Here is a 22507-nt window from a genome sequence, read left to right as displayed (position 1 = left end):
AATCCTTTTTTTCTATTGATTTAATTGTTACTTAGGATATCGATCTCGAAAGAATCAAAAAATGTATTTGAATGCAAAAAAATCATCAAATTCAATGAAAAAACAGAAAAATGCTAATGGCCTTGATCAATCAAATTGTTCGGAAGAGGTTCAATTGATGAATACATCGAATATTGATAAATAATCGAACTATTATCACATGATTCTCTCTCTCTTTCTCTCTCTTCCTATCCTATACTATCCGCGTTATTCAATATTATTATTATTGTTTTTCTTTTTCTTTTTTTTTTTTTGAATATTTTGTATATGATATAAACAACAGATATGAAAATGAATATTTTTCTGATTACTACATAGACACGTACACACACACACAGTTGATTGTAGAATTTTTTTTTGTAAGAATATTCAACAAAGTTTTAAACGCCAATAACAGAATTTAAAATAAATATTCTGATAATAATCCAGTCACAATTTTTTTTCTTTCAATAACATTTTTCCTCTCCATACACACACACACACACACCTCATTTCGTTTTTTTTTTTCATCACATTTCATTTCACTTATCTAATCCAACCTCATCATCATCAAACACCATCATTATACATGACACGCAAAATTCGTAACAACGTGGAAAATAATAATTCCCAAATGGCCAACAGAATTTGAATATTAAAAAAAACGAATTCATTACGATCTCTTGATTTTCTTTTTGATTTTTGTTTTGTCATCGCTATTCTCTCATTGTTTGCAATTTGATTGGCCTCGTTTCGTTTGGATACATCATTCGTTGTTCAATGTTTTGTGTCAATTCAGAATATCTGAAAATTCTATTGACTCTTCGTGTGTGTGTGTATGGAATTCATGTTTTTTTTTGTATTTATTACAAATTTTGTACATTTTTCTTTTTCATTTCTTTTTTGTTTTGCTTTTTTTTTTAAATTTCCATTTGAACCTCACCATACACATATAGCAAACAGAGAAAAAAAAACAATGTGTCATGTAACCCTGTGTATCCATGAACTTAATCTTTAATTTTTATTTTCAATTTCAATTTTTTTTTCGCATGTGTTCCTCATTCATTCTAATCTGACATTTCAAACATACACACACACACACGCACACAGACACAAATGGACAGAGAGATCGATCATTCATCAATTATTGATTGATCATGATGATCATTATTATTCATTATTATTATCATTTTCATTTACATTTCATTTTATTTCTCTTTCTCTCTCTCTCACTACTGATTAATTTTCTTTATAAATAAATGAAAATAAAATTAAAAGTTTAATTTTTCCCGAAAATTCCCGAATCATTACTTTGTTTTTTGGCTTCAATTCTAGTCATAATATGCTAAGCAACCATAATTCTTAGACAATGAAACGATCAATTTTTTTCATTGTGAATAAGGAATTCCATTAATTTGAGTTATTAATTGAAAAAAAGTTTTTAAATTCTACGAAATGAAAAATATTTTTCTGAAAGTTTTCTACTGTAATGATAATTTTCCTATAAAAAAAAGTCGTTTAATATATGCTGCACAATACAAATTTGATACGAATGTCATCATTGAAATTCGAAAAAATCACATCAAAAATGACATATTATTGAATAATCAAACGAAATACATTTGTATTGAATTTTCATTTCATATTTATACGATCATTTCGAATGAATTTTACTCTTTCAGCTATATATTTGTATTGATCATTCAAATTATATTCTTTATCATAATCAAAGAATTGTTTTATTGATGTTAAGTATTAGCATTCTGATTTTGATCTCGTTGGAATTAATTTCGTTCAATTTATGTCCAGTTTTCCTTATTCATTTTTATATGGAATGGACATGATTTACATTACATTTCAATTTTTCAGTTTGGAATCTTTTTTTCTATTCTGTTTGATATTTTATCGAGAAAAAATCAAAGAATTATTCACTTTCTTGTCATTATCCATTAAACGGCGATATAAATCACCATATTTTATGAAAAAAATATTCTGGAATCTATTTCAACGTGAATACATTATTCTATATGCAAATATTGCTAAATTAAATGAATCGACAAAATTTTCTTTACTGGCCGTCGAAATCATAAGCAAATCAACGGCCATGATTGCATGTGTATTCTATAGTAAACAAGTCAAAATGGCTATGATCAATTCATTAGGAATATTTTGTATGATATCTACCATTCTATTCATAAATCTTATGTATTATCAAATAGCATCACTTCCAACATATAATACAAAATGTATTCAAATCATATTTAAATGGTTAGCATGTTCACAATGGTCGCAGAAATTCGTGAAAACAAATCACATTAATTGGTTTAGCCATAAAATTCAACAAATACATGGACGACAATCAATGAAATGGAATTTTTTCATACAAACAATGACTAACAATAAACTTGGTTTCACTTGTGGCCATATTTTTTACATAACAAAATATAAATTCATTGAAATGATTCTTTTGAATATACCGTTAATTTTAATGCTTTATAAACATGTTTCTAATCTATAAAATTAATCAAAAAACTTTCAATTAAATCTATTTCAAGCCTTTTTTTTCATCAATCAAAACAAATTGAATTGAATTGAATTGAATTGAATTGATCTTGACCTTATTGATGATTTCAATGAACATGATGCATTCCGTAATGATTTGTCATACATTGAATGATTGAATGATGAATTTAATTGAAATTCCAGTCAATGATGGCCCATACACACACACACACAATACAATTGGTTCAATTCATGCGAACAGAAAAAAGGCTGCAATGATAATTGAAAAAAAAAAATTTTCATGGTCCCAGTAATTGATTTCTGAAAAAAAGTCAACGAAAAAAAAATTCCCAAATGGATCCTATCTATTCACATCGAAGAGTAGAGAAATAAATAATTTCCCACATATCAACTACATTGTAGACATATAATTAATCAAATCAAATTTGATCAATTGAAAAAATTTCAATATCATCAAATGTTTGTAAAGGCGGTGCCTGTTTTTTGTTTTTTTTCCACTCAAAAGCCACTACCCATTGTGATTAACACTTTCACTTATCTTTAAATTATACCATTGATTGATTAATCAATGAACTTATCAATCACATGATGCACACACACACACGCACACAAATATGGTCATTTATAATCACGATCAAGATCATCCAAAAAAAAAAAAAACAAAGAAAAAAAATTTTTTATAATAAACAGAAAAAAATGATTGACTGATTGGCCTGGACTGTCCGAACAAATAACCAAAAAACAAGTCGAATTGATCTATTTACTAATCAAAAAGACAAGACAGCAGACAATTATTATTATGATTATCGTCAAAATAATTGACATTGATCATCATCGGCAACGACGACCACACAAGTTTTTTCTTCTGTGGTTTTTTTTATGCGTATTGATTGAAAACCGAAAACGATAATGAAGATTGACCGAAACAAAAAAAAAAATAATGACACAAACACACATCTATTATGATAATTGGTCATTGGCCTAATTCGTCCACTCTCTCTCTCTCTCTGTCTCTTTTTTTATCTCTTTCATCCAAACATGGACATAAAATTTTTCTTATTTCCCTGCTAGTTGTTCCTAAATAAAATATATAGGTCCATCATTACAATTTGTCATCATCTTAACTAAACGTTAATTAATATATGATGACGATCAACATTTTATGCTGCATAATAATTGGATTTTTTTTTATTTCATCAAATTTCTCTCAGTTAGTTAGTTTTTTTTCCGGTCATTTCCACAAATTTTCGTATTTCAAGTAGCAGCAAATGTGTAGCAGAATGATTTTTTTTCTAAACATCACTTTCACTTCAATCATGATATTGTATGTAATGTACCGATTTGTTTGATTTGTGTTTTGTTTTTTTTCTGGTCATAGTCTTTTTTTTTCTCTGTTTGTTATGACTGCCATTGATGATCATTGATCATTCATTGAATGAATGGATTTGTTTCGAGTGAAAATCCTTGTTGTTGTTGGATATGATTTACATTGGTTTTTTTTTCGACCATTCTGGCTAATAAATAAAATCATCGTTGTATCCCCCTGGTATTGGAAGAGAGAGAAGGGAAAAACTGTCGTATTACTTTGTTTGCATCACAAAAAATAATAAAATCATATATAATAATAATGATGATAATTGGTAAACAAAATTTGTTTTCACAAGTTTTTTTTTGTTGTTGATTTTTTTTTCGTCATATATTTTTCCGTAAAATTTACGACGTAAATTATTATTACTTTTGATGATGATGATGATGATGGTCGCCAGTATTGATTATCACATACATTGATCATTACATTACATTACATATGCACACACAGAGACACTTGACTTGATGACCTAAATTTTTTTTTGTTCTGGAATATTATTATTATTAACCATATGGTATCCGTGTTTGTAAAGCCTCTCATCACCTAGTCGATGTATATGTGTATATATATATGTGTGTGTGTATTGTCAATATTTTCATTTGTCTAAAATATTTATATTGTGTTTGCAATAATTATCATTTGGCGCCAATTTTTATTTTAATTTTCAATCAATCAACATAAATCTTATGATGATGATGATGATTGATTGATTAAACGTTGATGACAATCATAATGATGATCAATGATCGATGATCGATGACGTGTCAATAAATATCGTAAATTTTTCATTTTTTTTTGTTCTCTATACAATGACAAAAATGAACAATAATAATAACTGGCGCCAATTCATCAAAAAAAAAAAAAAAAAATTTATTTATTCAATCTTTTTTTTCAAATATCATCACTTTTATATCGCCATCTAGTGGTGAAATTGATTGTTGAAAATTAGAATTCATTAGAAATGATATGAAAAAAAAACAATTTAGATCACAATGGAAAATATCACATGGAATTACAATGAATTTTTTTTATGATTTGTTGCCAAGACGTAGTCAATTGGATCAAATGGATCGATAATTTTCCATGCGATTTATAGATTGAATGACAATTCAAAACATCGATTTATAAATAGATAACGGTAAAAGATTAAAGAAATTCTCTCTACATTCAAGTACATCATCCGGATCGTGATTTTTGATTTCTGAAGTACAGTAAAGATCATGATTACAATGATTGTATATAAATTGGACTTAAATCTAACAGCTCTAATTGCTTGTGATTGTATTGGAATCATTTCGCATGAAACACGTACTCATTTCAATAATGACTCTACGTTTATCTAATATTATGACCATTTTGGTCATCATTTCTATTGTTCATTCAATGATTATCATCAGTTCATCAGCATCAATCATTTCGTACAAACGACGGGTCCGAATGGCCAATCAACCAGCCACACCGTTAGCTGGCAAGTATTATTATTTTGTACGTTACCTTTTAATTTAATTAATGCTTGGCCAATAATAATTGGAAAATATAGAATCAATTAAAAATGTATTGGAACGATCGGAAAAAATGTTGACCGATTCATCATGTAATGGTGGCCATCATGCTGAAACGGCACCAGAAAGTGAAAATAATAAACAAACATTCTGGAGAATGATCTTATCGGATGAACGAGCATATTTAAAATCATTAACGAAACGATTGAAATCTTTAGCCGAACATGTGGACAATCCGTTCTTGCAACAATCAGCTCAATTCAGTATGGATGAAATGGAATCAATGATGAAATTTTTTCCATTCCTTTGTGATCTAATCGGTGGTGATGAAGACGATGATGATAGCTATTATGTAGGCATTTCTGGATTAAGTGATGTAATCGATGAAATTGTTGATGTAGCCCAGATCGAAGCAACTTTTTTACTGCGTGAAAATCGAAAACCTGAATCTGATCAGATTTATGATAGATCCAAATTTTTACGTGATCGTCTACAAGATTTGCAATCAAAAAGAATAACTGATAACCCACAAGATGTTTATAATCAAATCAAAATAGTTTTTACTGAAATGGCCAAATTTGAACATTTCATGTTGGATTCTCAAAAACGTTTCAGTGTTAATTATGCTAATGTTATTAATTATAATTATTAGTTTTCTGAATTTGACATTCAATTGAAAATTTTCGATTAAAATTTGAATATTTTTTCTATCAAAAAAAAAAAAAAAAAAAAAATTCCGATCATTGCTGCCATCTAATGATGATTACCTTGAAACAATAAATCGAAACCACATGATTGCTAATTGTTTGTCGTCGTTGTTGTTGTTTTCATTATTTCAGTTCTTTTTTTTAGATTATATTTTTCATCACATTCATTTCATGGATAATCAATTAGATTCCGGTTCATCATCGAATTTTAAACATATTTCTTTGATACCTAATTATCGTGCCTTACAAATTTTACAAGAACAATCATCAAAAATCGATAAAATCCTATCATCAACGGATTGTGATCGAATATTGCACAACATTGCCAAAGAATCGACATTTGGACAATTTCGAAATTCCCTTAAAGATGTTGACAAACACATTAAACTGAATTCTTCTGATGCAATCAAAAATTTAAATCACGAACGATCCAAATGTTTAGCCAATGAATTGAAGCAGAATTTTTCGTTAACACCCACCGAAATCGTTATGGTTCTGAATGAAATGCCCAAAGATGTATCATTTATTGAATTAATGTTTCCGGGAAAATTTAGCAAAGAACAATCTCTTCTCTTGTTCACATTGATCGATCAATTTCGTCATTTTGATGACACTTCAAACGATAATAATGGCCAAGGCCAGAATGAAAAGCAAGAACCAAATATTTCATAGTGATTGTTGCAAAAATGTTGTTGTTTGGCAATGACACTGTTTTCGATTACATTTGTATTATCAATATTATTTTTTCTCCGAATCTAATTCAATGATGTTGATTGATTAATATTGTTTTTCTTTATTTGCTGATAATCACCTGTAGCAATAAGTCAAGTGTTCTAATAAAAGAAATCTTAAGACAATATAGCTATATGAACGAAAACAAAAATCTTGATTCTTATTTATTTCGGGTTTAAAAAGTATATTTTGATCATCATTCCAATGACATCGTTTTTTTTTGCCGATAATCAATAACGTATTCACAAACAATGGCATTTCGAACGTTTTATTTTACCATTATTCTGGTCACCATTTTGATCATATTCAATTATCATTCGGTAATGGGAATAAATTTGAATTATGAAGATTGTGGTAAGCTTAATAAATTAATATATTGATGATTGAAATGTTGATAAAAATTTTAAATTTATCTAGGACTTCACAATGTTTATTCAGTAAACGTTGATGGCTGTGATGAACAACTATCCAGCAATGATGAATGTGTTATAGTGGATAAAAATTCTATTACTTATTATCTTACATTTGCATCGGCAACCACTTCAAGTAAATTTTTCAATAATGAAACATTTCTACAATCCGGTACGAAAAATATTACCAATATTGTTGGTGATCTATGCCAGAATCCAAGTAAATATAATATCGAAAAATGTCCTATTGAAGCTAATCATATATATAGAATTAATAAATCAATCAATTATATGAATCAATTTGCGGTAATTATAAATTATTCATTGTAATTGATCAAATAAATGGCTAATTGTTTTATTTAGTTAAACTATCAATTGACTCTTGAAGATAAATATTTTTCCAATGCTGATTCAAGACAAAATCCACAATTATTGGCCTGTTCTCGGATTCGTTTGCGATATTATGGTAAGTGATCTACCATTTCTACCATTCAATAGATGATTTTTTTTTCTATTTGAAATAATAGATAATCGTTATACAACAACTGCTCGTCCGGATAATCGAACTACGAATAGACCAGATGATCAATATCGTGAATTGTTAGAAATATTAACAAGTGTATTACGACAAAGTGAAGAATTGGCCAATAAAACTGAAACAAAATTACGACAACATTATCCGCATCAAAATTCGAGCAATCCAAATCATATTCTGCGAACAGTAGAAACACAATTAATACAATTACGAATAGATGTGACTGGAATTTGGATAGAGATTAGGCATCGAATAATGCGTTCAGATGAAATGCGTGAATTTCGTCTATTTGTCGAACGATCATCGGATACACTATGGAAACATGGTGAACAACTTCGTTTAACTCTAGATATTTTGGATGAATTTGGTTGGGATTTTCATGATCAATCCAATGAATGGATACGTAAACAAATTACACCAATACTTGAACAACTATTACAACGATTACGTTCTATGTATGGCTATCTTGAACTACATCATGAAGAAGGAAATGATCAGACGAAAATTAATGAATTCATTCAGGTTATTAAACTCTACATAGATTTTATTAATCAACATCGTTCCGATCGATTTGATCAAAATAATTTGGATCGAATGTTAATCTATGTTCGATTTGTTGAAGATCGTCTATTTGAAATGGAAAAACAATACTATGGTGATGATTATTATCGACATTATCATCATGATCATTCTACACACAGAACGATGTCAACACCAACAACAAGATATTTTTCTTTTTCTTCGATAAAATGAATCATTTTTTTTTCTCTGACATTATTTTAATTTAATCCAAGGCTATATTATTAATAATGATTTCTATTATTCTTAATCTTGTTTACAATAAAATATGATATAATATTGTTGAAATCGATCCATTTGGTCCAATCTAAGATACAAAATTTTTTTTCATTTCCACACATGTGATCATCATCTCATTGACATAGAAGATGTCTGTTGTTTGTTTGAGTGTTAATTATTATTATCAAAATGGTTGCAATATCATAAGAATTGAATCGATAAATTATCGATTTTTTTTAAATATACACATCCTACATACATTTACATAACGATCACTTTTTATCATCAAGTGTTTTTGTTTCAAATAGAATTGATGTTTTGATTTTTCTTTGGAAACTATTGATTGGAATTGGAAATTTTTTTTTTTAAAAAAAGTATAAAAGTGGCCATAAATCAAAACCATCTAATCGTCGTTATCTTTATTATTATTTATATCGATTTGATCGTGACGTAATTATGACTAAATCAAGCAACATTAATATGACCATGTTTTTCATGGTGATTATTTGCTACATCGTAGCGTACATGGTTTCACCATTTTCTATTCCAACAGGTTTGATTTCTTAAATAAATTTCACAATAAAACTAACTTCACAATTGGTTATTTATCGTTTTTTTTTCTTCAAAACAACAAAAAAAGACATTCAAGATAAAAATTCAACATTTGACAGTTACTTGACAATAGCTGTGGCCAAATATGAGCAAGCACATCAACGGTTGAAAGAAACCCAATTGAATGCTTATAACAACATAATGACAGAATCTTTGGATTATTTTAAAATATTAATTAAACGTGCTAAATCCTATAAACAATATCTTAATCATCCATTCATGCAAAAATTGGTCGATTATACAATCAAAGATTTGGATAAAATGAATACTTTTATACAGCTTCTTATTAAACTATATGATCAAGGCAATGATTTAACTATGCCTCAATTGAGTGATTTAATTGACCAATTAATTCAACAATCCGGTATAGATGTTGGCTATCTTAGTTCATTGGAAAATGCTACTGCAACAAAAGATGCACAACATATTTCTCATCTATCCAATATGATGCGAAAAGATTTACATACTTTAAAACAATTGAATTTATATTCTAATACAAAAGAAGTTCAAGAATTGGTAAAAAAATTGATTCAAGAAATGTCAACTTTTCAAAATACCGTGTTGGAAGCTGAAAAACGATGGAATATTAATTCGGTCACTTTGTCGTTTACGTAAACACTTTGTTCAAATTCATCGATAATAATAATTTATTTTATTATTCATACAAAAAAAAAATTGATTGAAATCCATTATAATAAAAAAAATGATCATAAAAAAACTGAAGTTGTTGTTGCTGTTGTTACCACATTTCATCCAAAATGGATCATTTGTTGTGTTGTTTTTATGATCAAAACATTTCATTATTATTATTATTATTACATAGTGATTCCATTCCATTTCATTTGATTATGATAATTCATTCATTCAGTTTTGTATTTTTCATTTCATTTTGCAAAAATCGTCATACCAGAATGGAACATCAGTATGATCAAACAATAAACTATATCGATATTATCGATGATGATGATGATGATGATGATGGTGATAACGTTTGTGTTGATGAGCCAAAATCATCCAATAATGATAATGATGATAATGTTTCAAAATCAATATTCAAAAAAATTCATTATTCATTACAATCATTTATTAATGAAAATTTTCGATTGAAACATGAAAATAAACAACAGATATGTCAGAATTTTCAAAGAAAAATTTATTTGCTAAAAATATTTTTCGCTCATCTATTCTCAACAACTGGTCTATGTTTTTTTGTCATCTGCTATACATGTATCGGTGCATCAATGTTTGTACATATTGAATCACGAAATGAACATAAAATTCGTAATAAAATGGATTTTGAACGGAAAAAATGTATTTTTGATCTTTGGAATTATACAATCACCAATAATATTGTATATCCAGATCGTTGGAAACGAATGGCATTCGAACGTATCATGAGATTCGAAGAGACAATCATAAAAGCCGTACAAAAAGATGGATATTCAATAATTGATGTTGAACAATGGTCATTTTCTAGTGCACTTCTTTACAGTGTCACTGTAATCACTACGATTGGTAAGATTTTGATTTTGTTTCTGAATATTATAATAATGATGAATGATTCACATTTGATCATATTGAACAGGCTATGGAAATTTAACTTGTAAAACCGATCTTGGACGTATAGTTACCATATTCTATGCCATCATTGGCATACCGATTACATTTTTATGTTTAGCCAATCTAGGCAATCTGATGGCCAATGCATTTCGATTTATGTACAAACATTTTTGCTGTTCTGATTGCCGCCATGGTTCAATAAAAAGTCATTCACAAATCCAAAGAAAACAACAATTACCACAACAAATGAAAACAACAATGTTTATCAATGGCCATCAAAAAAATGAAATGATAACAACTACCACCACTATAAATAATCATGATGATGATGATGATAAAATACAATCAATATATCCGAAGAAAAAAGAACATCGTGTTCCAATTTGTTTAGTAATTATGGTTGTCATTGGTTATATTATCATAGGAACAATTATGTTTTATCTATGGGAAGATTGGTCACCAATTGAAGGTGCATATTTTTGTTTCACAACATTAACTACAATCGGTTTTGGTGATCTGGTGCCTGGATCGGCACGTTATTCACAAATAAATGGTGGTGCAACTAGATTCATAATCTGTTGTATGTACATGATGATTGGTCTTTCATTATTGGCAATGTCATTCAATCTGGTTCAAGAAGAAATTCTAATCAAATGTCGATGTATAGCAAAAAATTTGGGCATAATACCCGTTGATGATGATGTGAAAAAAACAAAATCTTCATTTTGATTGAAATTTTATTAAATGATTGATTAAATTATGATGAAATTGAATTTTACATTGATTCAATATTGATAGTTATTGAAACAAAATTTAAAATTAAAAAAAAAATTAAACAAAATACAAAAATCTTTAAAAAAAAATGAAAATTAAATCGCTTCTGATCGATTAATACGATAAATGTAGATAGGATTAAATTGTTCCAATGATGATTCTTGTTCCATGTCGATTAATTCACGATTTTTCATCAACAACAGATTATAGAAATACAAAAGTGCCGTACGTTTACGATTATCATAAATTCTAAGCTGATCAAATTGTAAATTATCTGCAGATGTTGCAAACAAATCATCTAACGTTTCGTTGAATTTTTCATCAATAATTGTACGATCAGTTGTAGAGAATTCTGGAATGCTTGGCATTGGCATTGAATAATTATCTGTACCAGTATGTTCGCCTCTGGCCAATGGAATTTCACCATGATCATAATCAATTTGTGGAGGAACATAATCATCACCATGAATTGATGGTAATGGCGATAATTGTGGTGGTAATTCTTCAATTGATGGTAGTGGTGGTCCAGGTAACGTTTCTTGAAAAAAATCCTCATTTAAATGTGATGACATTTCGATATCAGGAACTTGATCATCACCATTGATTCTTTCAATTGTTGTTGTTAGAATTTCCGGTTCTGGCTGTGAATTAAGACAAGCATTTTGAAAATGAAAAGCAAAACCTTTAGCCAATGATCTTTCTGGCCGGTTGAATAGATCAGCACAAGTATCAAACAATTTCTTTCTCGGGATGAAAACATTTGACAATGTATTTAAACAATTATATGATTCAAGCATATTCTGCCGAATAGTATTATCAGAAATCATATTATTATAATCATTGATGAGACGAAAACGTCTAGTTCGAATTGGACGTGCTCGTGGTTTATGTCGTATTGACGAATCATCTAAAACGGGCAATTCTAAACTACCAAGATGATCACGATCAGAACGAATAGTATCAGTACGGCGTCGTTTTTCAATGGTTGAAGATAAATTCTGTTCTGGTTTAGGACGTTTTGTTCTACCATTCTCTGCAGTTTTTTCAATAGCTTGTGGAGGACTAGGCTGAAAAAAAGGCAACGGTGGTGTTACTATTCCGGTCATTGTGTGATCATCAGCCATTTGTTGAGCATCAACATGAGAAGATTCTATTTCCATTGGGATTGTCGATGGCGGCGGCATCAGTTCTGGTGATGATGGTGAAGCAATAGGAATAGGCGGTGATTGTTGCTGAGGACGTGGCGACGGTAAAACATCGTCAAAAAATTCGTTGAAATCTACCGAATTAACATCACCATAAAGTCGATCATGAATCTCTTGTTCCAAACGAAGCTCATCTTCGGTTAATGGTGGTATCTCCTGCATGGTAATCGAACCTCTTGATACGCTACGTTCTAGAGGAACAGATGATTGTGGAAACAAAGTTGAAGGAGCTGGTAGATTCATGTCTATGAATTCATAAATTTCTGGCAGATTTAAATCGATTGAAAATTGATCATCTGGTAAATTAATTACCCGTTGTCGGGATTTAGTTTTGGCACGGCCACTAATTTGACCGGCCATCATATGGATGGCCGTTGTTGTACGATTAGATTCAATGTAAAAAAATTTACTCTTTAATTTGACCAATTTTGATAAGCCAATTATAAGATCACAAGTGGTCCGTAAAGAAATCTTCATGTTTGATGATGTTATTATACAGATTAAATCATCAACATTTGACGATACAATCTGATATTTAGTTAATTTTTTATCACAATGAGCTGCCAACCATACAATCGCTAATGGACCTTTTTGGGTCAAAATTTCTGGAACGTAAAACATGATTTACCAAAAAAAAAGATGAATTATCAATTATTGTAAAATTGTAAATCTACAAGTGACAAAAAAACGGAGAACAATGGTTTTCGAAATGAAAATTATAGAGAGACCATTTCGACTTGTTCGAGCCATTCATGCTAAAATGGATTCTATTTAATAAAAAAAGCATGCATGTTATTTATTATTTTTGCATTTTTTTTTTCATTGACGAAATTATAATGTTAAAATTAAAATTTTCTTTTTTCTCTTGAAAATCCATAATTTCCTGAACAGAATCCTATTCTCCATCCAAAAGCAATAATGACATTAAACCAAATTGTTCGTCTTCTTTATGGTCGTAGTCCTTGTTCAATGTATAGGTCGACCATTCTATTCAAGACCGGTGGCCATCAACAACAACAACAAAGATTTTTTCATTTGACGCCTACATTCTGGGCTGGCCATTCAAAATGGCAAAATATTAAACATATAAAAGCTTCGAAAGATCAACAAAAATCTCAATTATTCAATCGTTTAATAGTGAAAATTCGAACGGCCGTACAAAAACAAGGTGGTGCTGATCAGAATCTAAATCGAGAATTTGGTGATGTAATTCAAGAATGTCGTAAGGCTAATATGCCAAATTCTACAATAGATAAAGCAGTGAAAAGAGCATTGGAGAAGAAATCATTTTTATTGAAATTAGAGATTATTGGTCCTGAAAATTCATTATTAGTGATTGATGCCGAAGTTGATAATAGAAATCATTTTCGTAATGAAGTTCGTAAAATATTGAAGAAAAAAATTGGATTCGGTTTTGCCGATGAAGGACGGGCATTATCATCATTTGAAGAAAAAGGTGTTGTACGTGTGAAAAATGTAAATGCTGATACAAATTTTGATATGGAAAAAGCCGAAGAAATTGCTATAGAAGCCGATGCTGAAGAGGTTCGCATTAATGATGAAGATGATACATTATTAATGTTTGTTGGTGATCAATATTCACATACACGTGTTAAATTGCATATTGAAAAAAATTATGCCAATCAATTTGTTGTCATTGAAAATGGTGTCGAATTAATACCATATGTACGGACAGAAATATCGGAACAATCATTTCAACAAGTTGTTGAAGCAATCAATGAAATTGGTGAATTAGAAGGTGTTAATCGTGTATATAACAATATCTAAATGCTAGAATTTTAGAATTTTATTATTATTTAATATAATCAATTTATTATTATTATGAAAAATTGTTATTATTCTGTCATAAACGAATGAAACAAAAGAAAAGAAAAGAAAATGACATGAATTTTTTTTTGTCTATCATTTAAGACATTTCAATACTTTTTTCAATCCATCCTGGATATTTTTGTTGTATTGAATCGACAATATCATTGACTTGAAAACAGATTGTTTCAATTTGTTTATCAAATGTGATCAAACTATTTGTTTGTTCAAATACAATAGTATTGGATATTTGATCAATCTGTCCATTCATACGATCTTCGAATATCATTTGTGAGGCAATTTTTTCCACTTTAACCAAATCAACTTCAAGCAATGTTCCCAATTCTTTGAATGTAATACTTTTATATAGTTTCGATACCGATAATAGATTATGTTCAATGATAGCACGTTCCAATACAGATGTATCATCTGATCGACTTGTTTGTTGATGTGGTTTGATCATTGTTGCAAATAATTCTAGATCACCTTTTTTAATTATCTTTTCAAGATACATTTTCTCTAGAAATTTAAATGATGGTAAATGTTGACAACGTTCATCTTTGAATAGGATGGCCAATAATCGTGAACGATGTTTACCAGCATTGGCTAACATTGTACATAGTATAGCATTGTTCAATATTTCATAACGTTCTTCTTCACTGATGAAAAATTTATTCGATACTTCAATATAACGTTGAGCTGCATCCAAATATTTTCCTTTATAATCCATACAATTAGCATAACATAGTTTATATTGTATTTTGAGCTGTTCATTTTTTACATCCGATTGTAACATACTGGCACGATTGATGAAACCTTCGGCTTTTTCTTTATCACCATTGGCCAAATATAATTTAGCAATACGTAGATAGATTTCAATTTTAAAATCTGTCGGATATTCTTTTTGGCCATTCACCAATGGTATTGGTTCAAGAATTTCGGCCGCTTCTGAATAGCTTTTTTTACGTTCATAAATTTGTGATAATGTTTGTCGAATGAAAACGACTTGATCTTCAAATGAAAGGGCACGTGAATTTAGTTTGTCCAAAACATAACGCAATAATGTTAGGATTTGATCATCAGGCAACGTAGTGATCTTGTCGAACAATGCTTTCAATACGGTACGAGAATTGACCAATGGAAATGATTCATGGACAACTGTTGAAACAAAATAAATGATCCATCATAAAATCATAAATCGTAAACTTACTTTCATCAACAAAACATTTGACATTATCCAATAGATCGTTGCCGCTATCTTTGAAAATCGAATCGAGAATCTTACAAAAGCTGAAATTCAATTATTTTTTGATTAAATCATCATGAAAACTTTGACAATCAATAATCTTACTTTTCGATGAAATCTTTAGGATTACCATGTGAACAAGCCTGTATTTGTTGCTTGAGAATTGGATTAGAATTTGACATTTTTTTTAATCAAAAAATTTTTCGAAATTAAAGAATTCAATTTTGTCTTGATGATGCACACAAGATTTTAGTTATGGATCACTCTATTTATAGAATGCAAGTGTATCAAGAATATAGTATCTAATGAATTCGGAAAAAAATCAAGAATAAACGTTAAAAATTTGCTGAAAACAAGATTAGATGATGGCCACAGAAATGTGGTGATGATAAAATTGAAAAAAAATTAGATAAATCAATTTAGATAAAAAAAACGTCGTATATCGAAAAAGAAACTTGTAACATATAAAATTGGTATTCAAATGCTGCCTCCTATACCTTGAATTTATTTCAAAATGCTCGCTCTGGAATCTTTGCTTCAGTGAATAAAAAAAAATTTCTTTTTTTTCGTTCGAATATTTGAAAAATAATTCATTAAAAATGGATTCAAATAATGCTATGATTATAGCGGAAAATATTCAACAGCCAACTGCTACCGATATTGTTTCATTGGATGTAAACATAACCGATAATAATTCTTCAACATCAGTAGCCACATCATTAGCATCAACATCGAATATTTCCGTTGATCCAGCTTTGGTTGTTGTTTCATCATCTTCAACATTAACAGCAACTGGTATTGTAGGAAATGATTCTCAACATATAATACAAATGGTTACAGAATCACCACAACAACAACAACCACCACCACATTCTACAACAGAGACTAATGTCATTGATAATCAATTACTACAACAATCAACTGTAATGATTAATGATAACAATAGTACACCAACTTCAACTTCTATATTCGCTGCGGCACCAGTAACAACATCGATAACAACAACAGCAGTTCCAGCATCGGTTCAACTGCCGATTAAAATAACTGGATCAACACAACCAATTTTCGTTTCAAATCAAGGTATCATTGCAGCAGCACCTACTGGTACAACAAATGTATCAACCTTAGCCAATACTTTTGTCAGTTATATTTTGCCTACACAAAATTCATTACAAAAATCATCATCATTACAGAAATCTGATAATCAATCTACTACAACAATAGTTTCAGCTGCTCCAAATATATCTACTGAAACAGTATCGACAACTGCATTGATCAATACACCAATTGTAATCAATGCACCGGTATCTGATACAACATCGATTCAGCCACAAAAATTGGTCACATCAACCAATCCTGCGAATGTTAAATTGATTCAATCTACTAATCAAAGACATTTGGTATTTTCACCGATTAAACCGACTATTGGAAATGTTGTTGGTAATACTACTTTGATGACAAAATCGATTGCTGGTACCAAATCCAATCAACGAATAGTCGATGGTAATAAAACTAATACAGAGAAGAAAGTAATCAGGATACACTGCAAGGTTGAAAAAAATTCAATTTTGCAGTGTATCCTGCTTACTTTTTTTTCTGGTAAATAATTCTTAACCACAACAATATTCTGGAACCAGGAACAATATTAGCCGCTGCTCCTAACACTTCTATTACTAATCAATCCCAACAACAACAATTGATTATATTATCACCAGTCAAGCCGGGCGGAAATTCGACAACAAAACCAACACAATTTATTCCATCATTTAAAATTTTGCCTCCATCATCATCATCAACTACGGCAAATGTTACGATGGCACCATCAGTGGTAACAACATCACAATCATCAAAACGAGCATTAGCACCTGCCCCAATAACAAAAACAATAGTATCATCAATAACACCAGCTAATGTTCGTCCAATTCAAGCAACTACAACAAATAAAAATATTCAATACATAAGTTTTGTACCGTACAATTCGACACAACAGATTACCGCCACTGGAATTGGTAGTACAACAACTGCTGGACAAATTTCAACCAAATACTTACCTATTAAACAATCGAAATCATCATCGGCAATCAAATCGACGAATCTAGTTCAAGTTGGTCATGGTCAAAAGGTTATAGTTAATCCAAATACGATCAAGATTTCGGGTACTGCCACTACATTGCAGTCATCAATTACAACGACTATTGCATCGACTACAACAACAACGACAGCATCGGCAACAAATAAATCGAAAAATCATGCTACATCAGTTTGGATGTTACCAAAGCAGATAATCAAAGCGAATGACAGTCATGGATCATCTAAAAGTGGTGGTAATTTAAAATACGTACCTATTGCACCTAATCCAAATGTAGCAAACAATACTATCGGTACAGATGGTGCAAAAATAACAGTCAATACTGTTCCAAAGAATTTGTAAGATTGTTTTTTTTTTTTTTGATTGAATGATAATATTTTAACAGCCATTCATTATACAACAGAATTGATGGATTCGAAGAAACACGACGAAAACCATGCAATTGTACCCGGTCTCAATGTTTGAAATTATATTGCGATTGTTTTGCCAACGGAGAATTTTGTAGCGGTTGTAATTGTCTTAGCTGCTGTAATAATCTTGAACATGAAGAATTACGACAAAAAGCTATACGTTTATGTTTGGATCGAAATCCCAATGCTTTTCATCCAAAAATTGGCCAAAGTAATCATGGTGATATTGAACGTCGTCATACGAAAGGATGTTGCTGTAAACGTAGTGGTTGTTTAAAAAATTATTGCGAATGTTATGAAGCGAAAATTCTTTGCTCAGATAAATGTAAATGTGTTGGTTGTAAAAATTTTGAAGAAAGTGATGAACGTAAAACATTGATGCATTTAGCCGATGCGGCTATTGTTCGTTCGATACAACAACAAACAGTAGCATCAAAAATGCATGTATGGGGACCTGAATTTAAATCAAAACTTCCGGTCAAAGTCAAAAGCGATTGGTATGTGTAATTGATATTTTTTTAGATTTTAATTTATTCACATTTGAAATTTATAAAAAAAAAAAAAAATTCCATAGCCATCCATTCAATGTGCTTACTAATGATATTTTAGAAGCCACTGCTAGCTGTTTACTTGCACAAGCTGAAGAAGGTGAATTTGAAAATCTTAAAGAAGAAAATATCGAAAGCTTGATTCTTGATCAATTTGGTGAATGTCTTTCACAGATATTGAATTTAGCAAACAATGGAATGGCCGATGAGTAAGTTCAAGTCTTTCGTTTTCCAAGTCATCCTCATCCATGATCAAATCATATATAATTTTTTTTCTCACATACACATAATAAAAATCACAAATTTTTAAAAAAATTTCGTTCTTTTTTTTATTTTCTCTGGTATATATTAGTGATGGCAACACTGATGATGATATTCCAATGAACGACGATGTTGATTGTCAGAATTGATCACGATTTTTTTTCGTCATTTTTGCCGTTATTTATATGATGTATAAATTATAATTATCAACTCATGTATTCGGAATTTATTTTATTTATAAATTTTTTTTCGATCAAAATTGAATAAAAAAAAATTCCAAAGAGACCTAAAACTTTTTTTTTTGGCAATTTATTTTTTATTTAGATTTAGAATTTTCAAAAAAAAAATCCATTTCGACTTTAGCCAGCTTGTTGTGTGGAAAAAGACTAATATGCATTTGGTCCAAATGAATTGAAAATTTTTTAATCATCATCATCATCATCACGTCATGATAATCAATTTTGAAATTTTATTTTGAATTCAAATCATTCGCTATTTATTTTCATCATTGTTTAACATATATATTAACCATCATTGTCCAAATGGTTTCAATATGGCATTTCAATTTATTGCAACGCCCGAAAATCTTCGCCGTGAAGAATTAATGGTACAAATTGCAGAACGTCTAAAATTGATTGATTCTTATTCGGAAACATTGTTCAAACGTTTGGATACAGAATTTCATAATGTTCAAACTAAATTACAGGATATTAATAAACGAACCGAAATTTGTGCAAAGAAAATTTCATTACTTAAAGATGAAAAGAAAGCCATTACGTTGTATTCACATTCAAAATATCCTAGTCATGAAATTAAAGTGGAAGAATTTTATGATAGTTTCCTTATACTTGATCGTGACATTCATGGATTGGCCACTAACAACCACAACAGTAATAATGATAATGACGATAAACGGGTTACCATTGATGCTACACATGTTCCATATGATGATGATTCGAAAATGAAATCACAATTCTATATTTATGACAAAAAACCTAATGTAAGAAATTCTGATTCTATGATTATGAATTTTTTTTCCCATTCTTATTTACATATTTTCTTTTTTTTCCTCGTAAAAAAATAGAAGTCATCAATACCTGATCATCTATCTGAATCGAATATACCATGGAGGCAAATATCTAGTCTAAGTTCTTTATTATTGTTTAATTCATCTGAAAACGCCTACACTATTGGTAGTCCAACAACATTCGCTAAACGTTGTACGCAAACAGGGAATAAAATAAAATCTAATGAAAGTGATTCACAAAAATTCACTGAATCAACATCGACTTCGGAAAAAACGGATGTTCAAGATGATGATTTTCAATTGACTTTTCATACAAAACCAGATATACTTGATGATTTGCCTGCCGAATTGCCTTCATTACCCGGTATAGCTGATGAATTTCGTTTCAAAGATACTGGTGAAATGGATATTATTGGTCATTTAAATCTACCTGATTTAGCATCATTATCTAAATCTACTTTTTCGCCTTCTTCACCACCTTCATCAAATCAATCCGAGCCAATTGTTGATATCAATGTTGATAAGCTACCAAAACTGCCCATTTCTGTTGAATATGATGTTGCAACTCCTCCATTTATTCCGCCACCACCACCACCACCACCTCCTCCTCCCCCCACGTCAATGTTGGATGAACAAGCGTTATTGCCACCACCACCAACATCACCTCCTTCGGTTTTATCGGTTGGATCAAGTCCACAAACTAATAAGATACAACAGTCAATTTCACAACATGGACAATTGGATAATGGTAGAGCTAGTCTTTTGGAATCAATTCGAGCAGCTGGTGGTAAACCAAAAAAGAAAACAATTAAAGAACGAAAACATGATGAAAAATTGAAGAAAAAAGATGCCTTAGAAGATTCGATAACTGAATCACCAATGAATACTTCTAATCAAACAAATAATAATAACAAAGGTCTTGATATGATGGCTGAACTTCGAAAACGTCTTGAATCAAGACGTAGCGGCATTAGTAGTGATCATCAACATAAATCAAATAATACAGATCGTACAACAACAATAAAATTACCGACATTTGATGCTGCTTCAACAATGGCTAATATGTCGGCATTGATTCCACCACCATCAACAACAACATCAAATCAAAGGAATGATGATAATGGTGATGATGACGATGATGATGATGATGAAAATGACAAAAATTTCGAAGATTGGGACTGAACATGAATATATACAATTGATTATTTATTCACAACAATAAAATTTATTGATGATTTCGATTTATAAGATTTTATTGTTTATATTTTTGTTTTTTATTTTTTCTATTATTTTTGTATTACAGAATATTTTTTTTTATCAAATGAATAATAATAATAAAAGAAGAAAAATACCATGATATTTGTTTTGTTTTTTGTTATTTTGTTAAAAAATAAAACTTTCACGATTATTCACATGATTCAATAATAATTGTTTACGAATTCTCATTGGTTCATTACGAATTGTTTTTATGTAAATAAATGATAACGATAATGCTGTCAAAATGGAAACAATGACGGTGATCCACCAATAGAAAATATTTTGATAATTTCGCCAACCAAACAATAATAATATTAATACAAATCCAACGAATGCATCGTAAATCATTAAAGTTTTAATATTTTTCCTTACAGCACCAAATATGCCGATTGTTGATACAGTGGTTATTAGTATACCGATTAGAATGATGCCAAATTTTTTTGTTGATAATAATTCTTCTAAATCATCATCAGTATCAATATGTAATGATGTTTGATTCATAAATGGTTGATAATCATCAAAAAGATTAACCCAAATAATTGATGATGTTATTATATCGGTAACAATGAAAATAACATTCAAAATTACTAGACTCCATTTGCTTAGATATAATGCTGATGAGTATTTGAATGAAAGTCGATAATTAAATATTCGAAATGATGAAGGCATGGTTTGTTTGTTTTTTTTTCGTTTGTTTGTTTGTTTGATCCACACTTGGTATCCACACGCCCAATTATGAAAAAAAACCGATTATTGATTGATTGATTTGTAAAATTGAAAGAATGAACAACTACTACCATACACACACACACACTCATAAGCACAGGTATTATGATTTTTTAAAGAATCATTGTAGGAGTGAAAAAAAATTTTCTATTTAATTCAATGGATGAATTCAATTCTTCTTTTTTTTCCAAAAGTCATCAACGAATTAAATTAATTAATAATTCGAATGTATGTTGGACAACATTATTCAATGTGTACACACCGGATTCGAATCTAACCGAATTGACATTGAATATTATACCGGTGAAAATTTACAAAAAAAAACCTAATTAATTCATATACACGATATATAGTGTGGTTCAAGTGAATGG

The 22507-nt window shown here is 29.7% G+C and overlaps 11 protein-coding genes across 14 annotated transcripts in view; 8 read left to right on the top strand and 3 right to left on the bottom strand.

The window, feature by feature from the left end:
* Nucleotides 1–1314, top strand: part of LOC124496622 (uncharacterized) — a 40836-nt gene extending 39522 nt beyond the window's left edge. For 3 of the 4 annotated variants that reach the window (XM_047060158.2, XM_075732828.1, XM_075732827.1), the window contains one exon: nucleotides 36–1314. In XM_047060158.2, the coding sequence (XP_046916114.2) occupies nucleotides 36–184 (149 nt within the window). In that variant the 3' untranslated portion in view covers nucleotides 185–1314. The remainder of the gene's footprint in view (nucleotides 1–35) is intronic. The other variant, XR_012832339.1, reaches the window with a different exon arrangement.
* Nucleotides 1315–5171: 3857 nt separating this feature from the next.
* LOC124497257 (uncharacterized) lies at nucleotides 5172–6219 on the top strand. The gene is made up of 2 exons (XM_047060893.2): nucleotides 5172–5378; nucleotides 5451–6219. Exons 1-2 carry the CDS (start codon nucleotides 5210–5212, stop codon nucleotides 6062–6064), a joined length of 783 nt encoding a protein of 260 aa, XP_046916849.2. The 5' UTR covers nucleotides 5172–5209; the 3' UTR covers nucleotides 6065–6219.
* Nucleotides 6214–8667, top strand: LOC124496840 (uncharacterized). The gene is made up of 4 exons (XM_047060402.2): nucleotides 6214–7205; nucleotides 7269–7567; nucleotides 7625–7727; nucleotides 7789–8667. Exons 1-4 carry the CDS (start codon nucleotides 7103–7105, stop codon nucleotides 8547–8549), a joined length of 1266 nt encoding a protein of 421 aa, XP_046916358.2. The 5' UTR covers nucleotides 6214–7102; the 3' UTR covers nucleotides 8550–8667.
* A 72-nt stretch (nucleotides 8668–8739) lies between these two features.
* On the top strand, nucleotides 8740–9924 carry LOC124497283 (uncharacterized). Its single transcript, XM_047060925.2, has 2 exons — nucleotides 8740–9147; nucleotides 9235–9924. Exons 1-2 carry the CDS (start codon nucleotides 9051–9053, stop codon nucleotides 9819–9821), a joined length of 684 nt encoding a protein of 227 aa, XP_046916881.2. The 5' UTR covers nucleotides 8740–9050; the 3' UTR covers nucleotides 9822–9924.
* A 40-nt stretch (nucleotides 9925–9964) lies between these two features.
* On the top strand, nucleotides 9965–11539 carry LOC124497284 (potassium channel subfamily K member 18). Its single transcript, XM_047060926.2, has 2 exons — nucleotides 9965–10721; nucleotides 10792–11539. The coding sequence occupies exons 1-2, from the start codon at nucleotides 9965–9967 to the stop codon at nucleotides 11493–11495; spliced, it is 1461 nt and encodes a 486-aa protein (XP_046916882.2). The 3' UTR covers nucleotides 11496–11539.
* Nucleotides 11490–13438, bottom strand: LOC124496388 (uncharacterized). The gene has a single exon (XM_047059906.2). The coding sequence runs from the start codon at nucleotides 13364–13366 to the stop codon at nucleotides 11636–11638; it is 1731 nt and encodes a 576-aa protein (XP_046915862.2). The 5' UTR covers nucleotides 13367–13438; the 3' UTR covers nucleotides 11490–11635.
* Nucleotides 13439–13520: 82 nt separating this feature from the next.
* Nucleotides 13521–14654, top strand: LOC124496562 (putative transcriptional regulatory protein Kole_1935). The gene has a single exon (XM_047060093.2). It carries the CDS (start codon nucleotides 13664–13666, stop codon nucleotides 14531–14533), a length of 870 nt encoding a protein of 289 aa, XP_046916049.2. The 5' UTR covers nucleotides 13521–13663; the 3' UTR covers nucleotides 14534–14654.
* Nucleotides 14543–16203, bottom strand: CSN4 (COP9 signalosome subunit 4). Its single transcript, XM_047060092.2, has 3 exons — nucleotides 15924–16203; nucleotides 15783–15862; nucleotides 14543–15730 (listed from the first exon to the last, which is right to left on the bottom strand). The coding sequence occupies exons 1-3, from the start codon at nucleotides 15998–16000 to the stop codon at nucleotides 14673–14675; spliced, it is 1215 nt and encodes a 404-aa protein (XP_046916048.1). The 5' UTR covers nucleotides 16001–16203; the 3' UTR covers nucleotides 14543–14672.
* Nucleotides 16204–16241: 38 nt separating this feature from the next.
* Nucleotides 16242–19418, top strand: LOC124496560 (uncharacterized). The gene is made up of 5 exons (XM_047060091.2): nucleotides 16242–17321; nucleotides 17456–18245; nucleotides 18311–18814; nucleotides 18892–19074; nucleotides 19218–19418. Exons 1-5 carry the CDS (start codon nucleotides 16418–16420, stop codon nucleotides 19273–19275), a joined length of 2439 nt encoding a protein of 812 aa, XP_046916047.2. The 5' UTR covers nucleotides 16242–16417; the 3' UTR covers nucleotides 19276–19418.
* A 148-nt stretch (nucleotides 19419–19566) lies between these two features.
* LOC124496399 (WASH complex subunit 1-like) lies at nucleotides 19567–21909 on the top strand. The gene is made up of 2 exons (XM_075732826.1): nucleotides 19567–20126; nucleotides 20211–21909. Exons 1-2 carry the CDS (start codon nucleotides 19680–19682, stop codon nucleotides 21333–21335), a joined length of 1572 nt encoding a protein of 523 aa, XP_075588941.1. The 5' UTR covers nucleotides 19567–19679; the 3' UTR covers nucleotides 21336–21909.
* LOC124496559 (uncharacterized) lies at nucleotides 21378–22088 on the bottom strand. Its single transcript, XM_047060089.2, has one exon. It carries the CDS (start codon nucleotides 22077–22079, stop codon nucleotides 21537–21539), a length of 543 nt encoding a protein of 180 aa, XP_046916045.1. The 5' UTR covers nucleotides 22080–22088; the 3' UTR covers nucleotides 21378–21536.
* Between the last annotated feature and the right edge of the window lie 419 nt (nucleotides 22089–22507).

This window comes from Dermatophagoides farinae, chromosome 7 (assembly GCF_024713945.1).
Source record: "Dermatophagoides farinae isolate YC_2012a chromosome 7, ASM2471394v1, whole genome shotgun sequence".
Taxonomy (NCBI): Eukaryota; Metazoa; Arthropoda; class Arachnida; order Sarcoptiformes; family Pyroglyphidae; genus Dermatophagoides; species Dermatophagoides farinae.
Note: the sequence above shows the minus strand (reverse complement) of the source record. Positions and strands in the feature narration are given on the sequence as shown.

Bases quoted from the DNA above. Each gene is read 5' to 3' on its own strand.
- LOC124496562 (XM_047060093.2), top strand. From the start codon at position 13,664: ATGACATTAAACCAAATTGTTCGTCTTCTTTATGGTCGTAGTCCTTGT.
- LOC124497284 (XM_047060926.2), top strand. From the start codon at position 9,965: ATGGATCATTTGTTGTGTTGTTTTTATGATCAAAACATTTCATTATTA. The intron at 10,722-10,791 runs GTAAGATTTTGA...CATATTGAACAG, and splicing joins CACTGTAATCACTACGATTG to GCTATGGAAATTTAACTTGT.
- LOC124496560 (XM_047060091.2), top strand. From the start codon at position 16,418: ATGGATTCAAATAATGCTATGATTATAGCGGAAAATATTCAACAGCCA. The intron at 18,246-18,310 runs GTAAGATTGTTT...ATTATACAACAG, and splicing joins AATACTGTTCCAAAGAATTT to AATTGATGGATTCGAAGAAA. The intron at 18,815-18,891 runs GTATGTGTAATT...AAAATTCCATAG, and splicing joins GTCAAAGTCAAAAGCGATTG to CCATCCATTCAATGTGCTTA.
- LOC124496559 (XM_047060089.2), bottom strand. From the start codon at position 22,079: ATGCCTTCATCATTTCGAATATTTAATTATCGACTTTCATTCAAATAC.
- LOC124496388 (XM_047059906.2), bottom strand. From the start codon at position 13,366: ATGTTTTACGTTCCAGAAATTTTGACCCAAAAAGGTCCATTAGCGATT.
- CSN4 (XM_047060092.2), bottom strand. From the start codon at position 16,000: ATGTCAAATTCTAATCCAATTCTCAAGCAACAAATACAGGCTTGTTCA. The intron at 15,863-15,923 runs GTAAGATTATTG...ATTGAATTTCAG, and splicing joins CCTAAAGATTTCATCGAAAA to CTTTTGTAAGATTCTCGATT. The intron at 15,731-15,782 runs GTAAGTTTACGA...TTGTTTCAACAG, and splicing joins CAAATGTTTTGTTGATGAAA to TTGTCCATGAATCATTTCCA.
- LOC124497257 (XM_047060893.2), top strand. From the start codon at position 5,210: ATGAAACACGTACTCATTTCAATAATGACTCTACGTTTATCTAATATT. The intron at 5,379-5,450 runs GCAAGTATTATT...TGGAAAATATAG, and splicing joins ACCAGCCACACCGTTAGCTG to AATCAATTAAAAATGTATTG.
- LOC124497283 (XM_047060925.2), top strand. From the start codon at position 9,051: ATGACTAAATCAAGCAACATTAATATGACCATGTTTTTCATGGTGATT. The intron at 9,148-9,234 runs GTTTGATTTCTT...CAACAAAAAAAG, and splicing joins ACCATTTTCTATTCCAACAG to ACATTCAAGATAAAAATTCA.
- LOC124496840 (XM_047060402.2), top strand. From the start codon at position 7,103: ATGGCATTTCGAACGTTTTATTTTACCATTATTCTGGTCACCATTTTG. The intron at 7,568-7,624 runs GTAATTATAAAT...TGTTTTATTTAG, and splicing joins ATTATATGAATCAATTTGCG to TTAAACTATCAATTGACTCT. The intron at 7,728-7,788 runs GTAAGTGATCTA...TTGAAATAATAG, and splicing joins GATTCGTTTGCGATATTATG to ATAATCGTTATACAACAACT.
- LOC124496399 (XM_075732826.1), top strand. From the start codon at position 19,680: ATGGCATTTCAATTTATTGCAACGCCCGAAAATCTTCGCCGTGAAGAA. The intron at 20,127-20,210 runs GTAAGAAATTCT...GTAAAAAAATAG, and splicing joins TTTATGACAAAAAACCTAAT to AAGTCATCAATACCTGATCA.